This window comes from Scyliorhinus torazame, chromosome 22 (genome assembly GCF_047496885.1).
Source record: "Scyliorhinus torazame isolate Kashiwa2021f chromosome 22, sScyTor2.1, whole genome shotgun sequence".
NCBI classification, from domain to species: Eukaryota; Metazoa; Chordata; class Chondrichthyes; order Carcharhiniformes; family Scyliorhinidae; genus Scyliorhinus; species Scyliorhinus torazame.
The window spans coordinates 101049321-101063283 of NC_092728.1; the positions used below are offsets into that span (position 1 = coordinate 101049321).

The 13963-nt window shown below is 45.2% G+C and overlaps 1 protein-coding gene across 2 annotated transcripts in view; it reads right to left on the bottom strand.

Annotated features, from left to right (window-relative positions):
- Nucleotides 1–13963, bottom strand: part of LOC140399276 (uncharacterized) — a 185255-nt gene that overhangs the window by 121836 nt on the left and 49456 nt on the right. For both annotated transcript variants that reach the window (XM_072488743.1, XM_072488742.1), the window contains exons 6-7: nt 6474–6611; nt 4517–4618 (exon numbers count right to left, since the gene is read on the bottom strand). In XM_072488743.1, coding sequence (XP_072344844.1) covers nt 4517–4618; nt 6474–6611 — 240 coding nt within the window. The remainder of the gene's footprint in view (nt 1–4516; nt 4619–6473; nt 6612–13963) is intronic.

The window sequence follows — 13963 nt, forward strand, 5'->3', positions numbered from 1 at the left end:
ATACTTGAGGGGGCAGACAGGGCCTCAGTTCAGGGCCCGTCTGAACCACCGCGCCTCCAATACTGCAGCACACCCTCAGTACAGCACTCGAATGTCAGCCTTGATTCTTGTGCCCAGATCCAGGGGTGGGACTGCAAACTTGGAACCGTGCGACTCAGAGGAGGAGCATTCGACCCACTGAGCCTTGGCGGTCGGCGAGACAACGGAGGGTCTTGCCCACCACACAGCGAGAAGGTGGTCTCAGGAAGCGACAGAGGACTGTGGACAAAACAGGAAAAACTGACAAAGTCGGAGTCGAAACGTACACAGCTGGGGGTGGAAAGGGAGTCGGGGGAAGGGGGGAGTGGTGACATCAATGCTGTCTCAATCTTCATCGGAAGCACGGCAGCGAAGGAACTTAAAGGTGACTTTGAGGCATCCTCATCAACCAGGGCTCCAATAAAAAATAAAATAAATGGACAAGTTCAGAAACTGTAAACACTAACAACTCCGTCATGTGACTGCAAAAGTGACATTTTAAAAAATTCTATGATTATTCCCATTAAGTCCCGTGGCCCTGGCAACATGATCTTTGACCCACAATCCATCTATAAGCAACAGTGCTCTGACATCATGCCTGACAGATACAAATGGCCAATAAAAACTCTCTGACAATGGCAGTTACTATGATAAATGCCACTTGTGTCATAGCCTCACCGCCTGCTCTCCAAGGAAAAGCCGGGCAATTTTTTTTTTTTGCAGCAATCTGTTAGAAGAAATAATTTTAATGCATTTCAAAGCAGCACAGTGAGGCTGGAATACACAAAAGGGTTATAATCTCCTGTGCTGCCAATCAATACATTATATTCAAAGATTAACCTTCCCCATTTTCGCAGGTTTGACCTCCCTGCAGAAATGCAGTCGCTGGTACAATACCGGAGCTCAACTGTACTGAGCCACAGTCAGCAATTGCACTTTTGTGCATACCCGCTGATATATTCCACAGGAATAAACACCAACACTTTATCAAGGGCTGTCATCCTGTGCATTGACGTGCTCAAGGGGAAGAAAGCAATTCCATTTGAGACTTTTCCTCTCTCTCTGTCCATTTCCCTCGCCTCTTTTTGGGAGCCCAGGGTCCAGCGGTAGATTTGAACTCCAAGCTTTGCATCAATGCCCGGGCACACAAGGGGCAGCAACAAACAAATGATCTGTATTTATTTAGAATTTACAGTGCAGAAGGAGACCATTCGGCCCATCAAGTCTGCAGCGGCTCTTGGAAAGAGCACCCTACCCAAGGTCAACACCTCCACCCTATCCCCATAACCCAGTAACTCCACCGAATCGTTTTGACACTAAGGGGCAATTTATCATGGCCAATCCACCTAACCTGCACATCTTTGGACTGTGGGAGGAAACCAGAGCACCCGGAGGAAACCCACGCACACACGGGGAGAACGTGCAGACTCCGCACAGACAGTGACCCAAGCCGGAATCGAACCTGGGACCCTGGAGCTGTGAAGCAATTGTGCTATCCACTATGCTACCGTGCTGCCCGGTATAGCGCCTTTGATGCAGCTCAACATCCCATGTAGCTCGGCGGGGCGCGCCAGCAGATAAACATTGGACCCTGCCCACATTAGGAGATACGAGAGCAAATAACCAAACACGTTTGGTCAAAGGGGTGAGTTTTAAGGAACGCCTTGAAGAAGTGGAAAGTAAGCGAGAGAGGCAGAGGGGCTGAGGGAGTGTCTTCCAGGACCAGGGAGGGTTGCAGGACTGGGAGAAGTCACCGGGTCACTGAGTTAGGAGGGTTTGAAGGGATTTGGACACCCTGCGTTGGCTTCACAACCACCTGTGGGTCTGGGAACCAGTGGAGATCAGATGCGTGCCACTTTGAAAATTATAATTCCAGATGGTATGTCAATATTCCAGCACCTCAGGAACACTGCACATTTTGAAGAGGTTGGAGATCGGGGCGGGGGTGGGGGTGGGGGGAGATACCTGCCACTATGGGGGAAAAACAGGGAACCAGGACACTTTGAATGACAGGTATCACTGAAAGAAAACTACAAGGGGTGCCTGCTTTTTAAAGGGCCAGCGACAGTGAGTGGCAAATGATCAATTATTTATCAGATTGCAGTATGATCCACTCCAGCCTCTCTGGTGACCAGTGACGGGAGACCTGGTATTCGCTCTCTCCTTCTCCATGGATGTGCAAGAGCAGACATATTGAAAAGGCAGGCAGTGAGGCTGAACAAGGGGAGCAACAAGGGAAGGTTAAAATCCTAGTCATGGCTGATTAGTCTAGTGTGGCCAGGGGTACAGTTTATTAGCACCTTACCCAGTATCCATTATTAATGTATCAGCCTCATCCGTCTCTTATTCAAACTGTAGCTGAAATCTGGTCAATTGTTAATTTTAAAATCGCAGATTGGCGGATTTTGTTTCTGTTAATCAAAGTATTAAGCGATCAACCATCACACTAAACGGCAGAGCAGGCGCAAGGGCTAAAATATTACCTTCTTCTTTGTTGCTGTCGGACTGCATGGGGCTCATGGGAAACTCCAGTCCTGTCCTCACTTGGGACTGTCTCCCAGTCGGAGGTTGCAGGATCGCAATCGGGAACAGGAACCATAGCCAAATGTCCCTTCTCCTGATCCCAATATTGTTCAGATAACGGAATTCAGTGCAGGTTGGAGGCAGAACCTGGGAATTTCCTGGTCCGCACAGGTTAACCAACCTCTGTGCACTGCTTCTAAAGCACACCGACAGTGACCTTTGCCCTTGACATTCGTCTTCCCAGGCAAGTGGGAAAAGTTTCATAGAATCATAGAATTTACAGTGCAGAAGGAGGCCATTCAGCCCATCGAGTCTGCACCGGCCCTTGGAAAGAGCACCCTACCTATGCCCCACGCCGCCCCCATACCCTTTATCCCCGTAACCCAACCTAACCTTTTTTGGAGACTAAGGGCAATTTAGATTGGCCAATCCACCTAACCTGCACATCTTTGGACTGTGGGAAGAAACCGGAGCACCCGGAGGAAACCCACACACACATGGGGGGAACGTGCAGATGCCACATGGACAGTGACCCAAGCCGGGAATTGAACCTGGAACCTTGGAGCTGTGAAGCAACTGTGCTAACCACTGTGCTACCGTGCTGCACAACCGTGCTTTCAACTAACGGATCCTCCAAAATCATATTTCTTACATTTGATTTAGTGAAATCTTTATGCAGCCATTTAAAAAACTCTTTGACTGTCAAATGTTAAACCCTAGCCGCCACTGTGTCACATTGTCAGACACATAGCTGACGCTAAATCAAATCCTGCTTGCCTCTCCGATTAGGTATGTTGCATTATTAGAAAAGTCGAACTATCTTACACAAATCTTCTTTCATTAAAGCGTATTGACATAATAGTTTGACACTTGGCTCTCCAAACTATGCAGATGTGGGTTCCTAATGACAAAACCAAACTGCAGATAATCCCAAGGCAGCGTACTGGTCCTTAGCCAGCATCTTCTTCAAAGCTCAACACAGTTTGCTTGCCAAGACTTAAACAGGATTGCAGATGTGCAACTTTGACCATTTCGAAACAAGAATGCAGACACAAAATGTACTGGCTGGAAAGGAACAGCTGCTCCATCACGCCTGCCCCAACATCTGCTGGGTGAGGATAAAATAGTTAAACTGTACTTTGATTAGTTTGTTGTTTGGGAGATCCTCTAAAAAAGAAAGTGCATTTACGTAGCATCTTTCATGATCTCAGTACATCCCAACGCACGTTGAACCAAATTTTGATGTACGTTAAAGAGCCAACTTGCACAGAGCAAGCGCCCGCAAACAGCAATTTATAATAACCAGATCATCTTCAACTTTAGTGATGCTAGTTAAAAGGCCAGCACACCTGTGCAAGGAGATCTCCCCTGCTCATCTTTAATGGGACCTTTTACATCCACCTGGAAGGGGAGAGGGTGGGCCTCACACTTAATCAGAAGATGGAACTTCTCAGGTTGCAACTTTCCCTCAGCACTGCATTGGGAGTCCTGTTGTAACCTCTTTAATAATAATATTCTTTATTGTCACAAGTAGGCTGGAAACACTGCAATGAAGTTACTGTGAAAAGCCCCTAGTCGCCATGTTCCGGCACCTGTTCGGGTACACAGAGGGAGAATTCAGAATGTCCAAATACATAATAGCACGTCTTTCAGGAGCTGTGGGAGGGAACCGGAGCGCCTGGAGGAAACCCACGCAGATACGGGGAGAATGTTCAGACTCCGCACAGTGACCCAAGCCGGGAATCGAACCCGGGTCCCTGGCGTTGTGAAGCCATAATCCCACTACGGGTGGGATATGAACCCACAAGTTCCTGGCTCAGTGGCCACCCATTCAGCCACAGCTGATACCTGTGTAGCTGACCCTTACGTCTGACACATAGATGTGGAACTGCAACCTCTGTCCCTGTATTTTCTTTTAACAATACATTCGACATGGGTTATGACCAATTTACAGCGAGTTATTTTGCCTGCTTACCTTCAACATTTGCTGTTCTCTTTGGGCTTGGTGACATCGAGAGGCTTTGGGTTCTTGTCTCCAGCTTCCTGCTGGAGCTCTTGGGGGAGTTTCTTCTCTGTTCTGGAATGGAGATTCAAAGATTCTTGGTGTCTCTACATATTAAACGGACAGCGTTGTACGGATAAAAAGGAAGGGGCAACCGACTGTGAGTTCCCTACAATTGAGAGCAGTGAATGGTCCAAATGCACCACCTCTGAAGGACAGACTCAGCATGGCTGGTGAGCCTTCACCAAAGCTAGGTTTGCCACGGTGCTTCTGCCATGAATCCGCCCCAAACGACTTTGTGGGAGGGAGCACTGGGATCTGCCTGGAGGCCAGAGCACCAAAAAGGTGTTGCCAAGTTGCTCGATTGGGTTCCTTTATCATGCGGTCAAAGGCTTGTAGCCACTGTGACTTCACCCAGGTGATAAACATAAGAACATAAGAACTAGAAGCAGGAGTAGGCCAGCTCGCCCCTCGAGCCTGCTCCACCATTCAATGAGATCATGGCTGATGTTTTGTGGACTCAGCTCCACTTTCCGGCCCGAACACCATAACCCTTAATCCCTTTATTCTTCAAAAAACGATCTATCTTTATCTTAAAAACGTTTAAAGAAGGAGCCTCTACTGCTTCACTGGGCAAGGAATTCCATAGATTCACAACCCTTTGGGTGAAGACGTTCCTCCTAAACTTAGTCCTAAATCTACTTCCCCTTATTTTGAGGCTATGCCCCCTAGTTCTGCTTTCACCCGCCAGTGGAAACAACCTGCCCGCATCTATCCTATCTATTCCCTTCATAATTTTCTATGTTTCTATAAGATCCCCCCCCCCCATCCTTCTAAATTCCAACGAGTACAGTCCCAGTCTACTCAACCTCTCCATACAGAACGTGTTGAGGGGTTTCCAGTCACTGGCCTGTCATGATGGTCATTTTTCCACACAAATGTTAGTCACTTTGAAGTACAGTGCCTGCTGGAAACAAACAATTTTCCCGCTCTGCCTGGTACTGGAGTGCTAGCACACTCAATGTGAGCAATTGTGACTTTAGTTAATAGCCTAGAATGAGCAGAATTGGATCAGTTTTCTTTAGAGATTGCAAAAATGGAAACAAAAATTCCAAGGAAAGAAGGTGAAACTTACATTGATACAGCGGCTTTCATGATGTCAGGATGTCACAATGTGCTTCAAAATAACTTTAGTACTTTTCTTTTTTATGTGTGGCCACTGTGTGGTGCAAAAAACACAGCAGCCAATTTGCATATAGCAATCTCCTTCCAAGAGCAACGTAATAAACAACGAGGGCATCTGCATAGGTGTTGATTGAGAAATAAATGTTCCAATATGTCATAGGCAGCCAAATGATACTATCTGTTTTAAGACTATCAGTCAAAGGTGAAAGTGACTTAGCGAGTCACTAAGTCCCATGTCAGTTCGTAAATACTAGTCCAGAATAAATCCAATGGCTAAAATATTGAAAAATGTGAGCGGGAAGGCTTTAGGAGCAGAGGTTGGTGTTACAGTTTTAATGTCAAGTTCCCTAACCAGTCCAATATCCTGCTGGAGAGCAATTGCAACTTCAGGATGTCACCCTCTAAACTTGGAGGCAGGGGCACAATGTTATTACGTGTTGCATGATTTGGTCAGGGCATCTGCGGTCACACTGGATAAAAGCAAATTACTCCGAATGCTGGAATCTGAAACCAAAGAGAAAACGCTGGAAAATCTCAGCAGGTCTGGCAGCATCTGTAGGGAGAGAAAAGAGCTAATGTTCTGAGTCCAGATGACGATGCATGTTACACACCTTTAGGCACTCTCAACATTTAGACCAGCCTTTACACTGTGCATATAACCTCTCAAATCTCCTTACCCCATCCCTGCCTACCATCCCAGACGGTGCAATTGTGATCAATGAGAACAACTCGATTGGTCTCGAACCTGCCTCTTGTAGTCCACAGTCTCTAAGTCGCATCAACTCTCTCCTGCTGGCCCGGGTGCTCGCGGCAAAGGCCCCCTCCATCTCTTGCGCTCCCCCCGAGTGTTTCCGGTCAGACATCAACTCGATGGCGTTGAACCCTGAAAGAAATCGTCACTGCTCAGACGTGTCTGATAAACCAGAATCTGGTTACGCTGAGCTCGCTATCTGGAAGAGGTGGATTTAAGGTAATTGGCAAAAGAACCAGAGAGGATTTGAGAAGAAATCAAAACAAAATGATGTAACCAGTCAGCAGGTCTGGTCGTACCTGTGGAAAGAGAAAGAGAGCGAACGTTTGCAGTCCAATGGGACTCTACGGAACGAACGTTGAGAATTTCTTTTACTCATTGAGTTGCCTGAAAGTAATGGGTGGAAGCAAACCCAATGGAGAGATGCAATGAAACAGGTCAAGGAAGGAAATTAACACATGCTTTGGTAATAACAGGGAAAGCCTGTTGCCTGATAGCAGGTCAAAGGGCAGGTAAAGAGCAGCAGGGTGAGGTGTGGGCTGGATTCTGCAGTCCTCCAGGCACGTGCTACCCGGCGGCGCCTGGTTCACTGGCGGCGGGATTCTCTCTTCCCGTCGCTTGTCAATGGGTTTCCCCATTGTAACCACCCCTCGCCGCAGGGAAACCCGGTGGCAGGTGTGCGCTGCCAGGGGGAAAAGTGAATCCAGAGAACCAGAGAATTCCAGCCCATGTGATGAAGCAGCCGGGTGTAAACATCGGAAACCCAGACATTCTGCCGCTCGAGAGTCCTGAAAGATTTTGGACTTTTCAATTGGACCTTTAATAACTGTTTGGAAGGAAAGATTAAAAGAGTGGTCTCCAACCCCTGAATTATAGCGCACAGAAAATGGTTGGAAAGATTCTACCAACAATGCACGTGTACACACATCAGGAAAGGATTGACAGGCTGAGTCACTTTTATCTTGAAAAAGGTTTGAGGGATGGCCTGGATAGAATAATTGAAAATTCTGAAAGGTTTTGATAAGAGTGGTTACAGAGAGAATATTTCCTCTTGTGGGGAAAAGCAGAACCAGGCGCCATCAACATAAGACAGTCACCAAGACATTCAATAAGGGGGTACAAGAACCTTCTTCACCCAAAGACTGGTGCGATTGTGGAACTCACTACCACAGGGAGTGGTTGGAGGAAATCGTGTGGAGGCATTTAAAGGGGAGGTTAGACAAGCAGATGAGGGAGACGTGAATAGATGATTAGGGTGATAGATTTAAATGAGGAATAGAAGGGGAAGACTTGAGTGAAGGCTATTGAGTTGGACGATCAGCCATGGTTGTGACAAATGGCAGAGCAGGCTCGAAAGGCCGAATGGCCTCCTCCTGCTCCTATCATCTATGTGTACGAAGTACAAACACCGGCATGGGCTGGCTGGGTTAGGTGTCCTGTATGGTACATGTGATCCTATGTATGAGTAATGAAGGAAAGACACAGGACTGCAAGTATGATCAAAACACAGCACGGTCATCGCTTGCTGTCCATGCTGATTGAAGAGAAAAGCGTCCCCTGGATTTGGGTAGTCATTGAACAGAACTTGCCAGTTCATTCTGCTGATAGCTGCCTACAGACTTTGCGTGGGATTTTGTGGCCAACAGCTCGTGTTCCTTTGGGATCCAAAACAACAGAGCACCCTCTACATGGAATATGTGGGAACTGGGCAAGCAATGGTGTCCCCCTTCACCCAATCAAAATGAACAGTTCCGACTGAGACACACACAGTAATTTTAAGTTAGAATATTTAATTCAATGTAAAATCATGTACTGAAAGCAAAATAAGAGGTAAAGAAAGTGGGGATTAAGAGAAAGTGGTAAAAAAGACACCAAAAAATCTTGCTTTTCACATTTTTTTGTTAATATGACCATCAATAATTGAAATCTGAAAGAATGAGACTCCACACTTGCAAAAGTTATTTTTCAGGACTGCGGAGGCTTTTTAGTAGTAGTAGTACAGACATTCCACTAATAAGTCACTTGGAGCTGAATAGACAAGCCCTATATTTTTCAGAGTGGCAAAGCTGGTTAAGGAGCAGAACAAATCAGACAGTGACATCATGATTTCCACATTTAACAGAAGTTGTTGTCTGATTCACACCTTAATAACATTGAACACTGATAACTTCACTGTCATCCCTGATGCGAAATCCAGACTTGGGGCCTGGGTAAGCGACAAAGTGAGGACGTGGTAAATTGCTCTATTTTCCCAAAGACCAGACAGATAAGCAGATCTTAACAAAGAAATCTGACAAGCTCATCCCTCACCTCCTGGAACTGACAAATTGGTCGCCCTGGATTTTAAGTCACATTTCCCGTAATAAGATTGTACAACTAGGTGACTGTTGTGTACAATTCTCAGCAAAATTATTTTGATAGTATTTCAGTGTTTTGGGACAGCTTGTGGTTGTGAAAGGCGCTATAGAAAAGACGTCTACATCAGCAGCACCACATACCTAGTGCAGAATCATTGCTTTTCCCCTTTCCTTGCTCTCTGCTTTCCCCTTGGTTCATTCTTAAATCTCTTATCCTAAATAACAATAATAATCTTTATTGTCACAAGTAGGGGTGGCACAGTGGCGCAGTGGTTAGCACTTCTGCCCACGGCACTGTAGACCCAGGTTTGATCCCAGCTCTGGGTCACTGTCCGTGGTGTAGAGTTTGCACCTTCTCCCCGTGTCTGCGTGGATCTCACCCTCACACCCAAAAAGATGTGCAGGCTAGGTGGAATGGACACGCTAAATTGCCCCTTAATTGGAAAAAGAAATGGGTACTCTAAATTAAATATAATCCCCGAGGTCCTTGTTTGAGCCCAATTAACTTCAGTCACCAGGTTTGTAACTTTAAAGTACAAGTAATCTGTTATTATGTAGAATATTATAATTTAACGGACAGAAAATGTAACCACCCCACACTCTACACACACACACAGACAAACAACACAGAGCGGAATGGGTGGTGGAACAGGAAAGAAAATATTAATAAAAATAATTGGATCAGGATCTCCAAAACACTGGGATGATTTCCAGTAAATGGGCTGGATTCTCCGATTTTGGGGCTATGCTCCATGCCGGCGTGGGAATGGTGGCGTTTTTCGACCGAGAATTCAGCGTAAAAATGCCACCGATACTCCGTTTGGCTGGGGGCTAACAGCAAGGCAGCGTAGAGCACCCTGCTCCGCTGCCGATATGGCCTGGAGAATTGCCGGGTCCGTGGCCGCACATGCTCATGCACACGGTGGCGGCCTTCAGCGTCCGCGCCGTGCAACAGGGCGCCGGCTGCTCACGGACCCGGCCTGCAAAATAGTGCTCCCCCTTTGGCCGGCTTGCGAGCCTCGGACTACCCCCCAACAGTGCCCCCAGCCCCTGGCCAAGTCTCCCTTGCCCATGGATCGGCCCTCCCCCGAAGGTCGCGGCGCTGGACTGAATCCGCAGTCGCCACGCCGCATTTCCGACGGATGACAGCACACGCGACCAACCCCTCTGGGAACTCGGCCGGTCGGGGGCGGAGCATCGGGGGTGGGCCTCAGGCAATGTCCTGAGGCCGTCGGTACAGAGTATGCCGCTTTGGAGGGGGCGGAACACCGTGAAAGCGGCGCCACGCCTGATTTGGTGGGAAACGGGTATTCTCCTGCCGATCGCCGAATGTGATTTCGGCGACCGGAGAATCCAGCGCAGTATCTTTCTGAAGTTCAGGATTTCATTTTGATACTTCTTCCTTCTAGGCTTGAGATGGTTTTCTCTGACAAGGGTACCTACTTTCTCCAGGGACTCAGCATCATTTCAGGTTCACAGCAAAGGATGTGCCAGGCACTCAATGCTTTCACAACAATAGAGCAGTTCTTTCACTTCAGCAAGCAGCAGAGGTAGAGAGTGTGTGAGACAGAGAGAGAGAAAGAGAGGTCATTTCACTTCCAAGGTCGAAACACTTCTGCTCAACTTTCTCAGAAAGCATGATGCAGGAACCAATCACTGACTGTTGTCAGGAAGATCACTCTCCCTGGCAAACCATTTAACCAATCGAACAGAGTTCCTCCAAATCTGGTTCCTAAGATCCACTTGGCGCCAAAGAGTCTGGCTTCTCCTCTCCAGAATATAAAACCTGGGCACACAGTGTCCCAGCAACAGGCTGTCTCACTTTGAATCTTCTCCTTAAAGGCACATCCTGATTACGGGTCCACAAACCAAAAATTAAATAAAATGAAAGAAATGTGAACATGGGAAATAACCAGAAGTTATTCTTACTCTTATACCAGCCATTGGGTGGATTCTATACCCCCACACAACCTACACAATGAGGGAGACCCCATTCAACCCCCATCCCCCGCAGTATCCCAGTGAACCTCAAACTGGAATTCCGAGCCAGAGCTCCAGTCTCCAATAGCTGGGACTGGGGCTGGAATACTCGAACTTCTAACTCGAAAGTTGGAACGCTGCCATAAACCAAAGCCTTTATCCCTGGGAAAAGGTGGAGCTGGTCATTGCAGTCATTTTAGAGCAACGGATGATTAATTCACTGATCCTGCGCTCCTAGTAGGAGCACACACCTACTGGGATTGTTGATCTGACATAGAGCTGCTGCCCACCATCCTGATTTGCAATCCCCCCCAGTACAGTTCTGAGGATCTGGAGGAGGTTTGATACTCTCTCATATGCCTTCGCTCGCTTCTCCTTGTACCTGGCTTTTGTACACATTTGTGTGAAACACAATATGAACCAAGCCTGCACTTGGGGCTGCACACCTTCCTGTAGAAGGCAGACACACAAGCAGCAAACAGTCATCTCTCACTTGCAAGGTGGAAACACTTCTGCTCAGCTTTCTCAGAATGCAATCACTGACTGTTGTCAGGCAGAAGAGTGTCCCTGGCAAACCCACCGGTTGCCAGTTAACCAATTAACAGAGTCCCTCCAAAGCTGGTTCAAAGCCATCCATCACACCTACCAGTCAATGATCATAAATCAGGTTGGTGCATTAGCAGGCTTCGACAGAATAAAACAAGAGTCAAACAACCAAATGGTAACGACAGAGTCCAGGTCAATCACTGGACAATTGCTTCATCCGTATTGTCTTTTGATAAGAATATCTAATGCGGGAACTGCCCAAGCCTTTTGGCCATCATCTCCACCACATACACCTGGTATTGGAACCAGAGATGCAGCAGCAACTCAAGAAACACAGCAACATTGCAATAGGAAGAGCTTCACCCCAGGGACCACAGGTAGGAGAGGGGCGAGGAGGACAGTGCACAGATGGTGGGGATGGCAAAAGATGGATAGGGACATGTTCCGAGACAGCTTATTCTCTTCAGTAAACTGTGAGTCTCCTCTACTTCAGCTTCACGTCAAAACATTGAAAGAGGCACGATAATGATTGTTCATTTAAAACCATATTACTCTAAAAGTCTGTTCAATTATATTTGGTTATTCATCATTAACTGGATTGCTCTACCAAAGACGTGCCAAAGACTCGATGAGTGCAATGGCCTCCTTTTGTGCAGTATTTGAAAGAAGAGTGATTTTATTCAGATTTGCACCCAATCACATGGAAGGAGAGGGTGGGGGGAAAAGACGGATTCTATGATTCTATGATTCTCAGTCTATGATTCTACGATTCTGAGTCGATGAGTCTATGAGTCTATGTTTCTGAGTCTATGTTTCTGAGTCTATTAGTCTATGAGTCTATGTTTCTGAGTCTATGATTCTGAGTCTATGATTCTGAGTCTATGATTCTACAATTCTGAGTCTATGAGTCTATGAGTCTATGTTTCTGAGTCTATGATTCTACGATTCTATGAGTCTATGATTCTATGACTCTGAGCCTATGATTCTATGATTCTGAGTTTATGATTCTATGATTCTATGATTCTATGTCTCTGAGTCTATAATTCTATGATTCTGAGTCTATGAATCTATGAGTCTATGATTCTATGATTCTATGATTCTATGAGTCTATGAGTCTAAGAGTCTATGATTCTATGATTCTACGAGTCTATGATTCCATGATTCTACGATTCTATAAGTCTATGATTCTACAATTCTACAATTCTGAGTCTATGATTCTGAGTCTATGAGTCTGTGAGTCTATGATTCTATGATTCTATGAGTCTATGATTCTATGATTCTACGATTCTATGAGTCTATGATTCTGAGTCCATGATTCTATGATTCTATGAGTCTATGATTCTCTGATTCTACGATTCTATGATTCTATGAGACGATGATTCTATGATTCTATGAGTCTATGAGTCTATAATTCTATGAGTCTATGATTCTATGAGTCTATAATTCTATGAGTCTATGATTTTAAAATTCTATGATTCTATGAGTCTATGATTCTATGAGTCTGAGTCTATGGGTCTGAGTCTATGATTATCTGATTCTGTGATTCTATGAGTCTATGATTCTATGATTCTATGAGTCTATGATTCTATGATTCTGTGATTCTATGATTCTACGATTCTATGAGTCTATGAGTCTATGATTCTATGATTCTACGATTCTATGAGTCTATGATTCTATGCGTCTATGATTCTATGATTCTACGATTCTATGAGTCTATGATTCGGTGATTCTACGATTCTATGAGTCTATGATTCTATGATTCTATGAGTCTTTGATTCAAATTCTGTGAGTCTACGATTCTATGATTCTACAATTCTATGATTCTATGAGTCTATGATTCTATGAGTCTGAGTCTATGAGTCTGAGTCTATGAGTCTATGAGTCTATGATCCTATGAGTCTATGATTCTATGATTCTATGAGTCTATGAGTCTATGATTCTATGAGTCTATGAGTCTATGAGTCTACGATTCTATGAGTCTATGATTCTATGATTTTATGATTCTACGATTCTATGATTCTGAGCCTATGATTCTACGATTCTATGAGTCTATGATTCTATGAGTCTATGATTCTATGATTCTGTGAGTCTACGATTCTATGATTCTATGATTCTACGATTCTGAGTCTATGATTCTATGAGTCTGAGTCTATGGGTCTGAGTCTATGAGTCTTTGAGTCTATGATTCTATGATTCTATGAGTCTATGAGTCTATGATTCTATGAGTCTACGATTCTATGAGTCTATGAGGCAATAATTCTATGATTCTACGATTCTATGAGTCTATGATTCTATGATTCTATGAGTCTATGATTCTATGATTCTATGAGTCTATGATTCTATGAGTCTATGAGTCTATGATTCTACGATTCTATGCGTCTATGATTCTATGATTCTACGATTCTATGATTCTGAGTCTATGATTCTATGATTCTATGATTCTACGATTCTATGATTCTGAGCCTATGATTCTACGATTCTATGAGTTTATGATTCTATGAGTCTATGATTCTATAATTCTAAGATTCTGAGTCTATGATTCTATGATTCTATGAGTCTATGATTCTATGAGTCTATGATTCTATGAGTCTATGAGTCTAT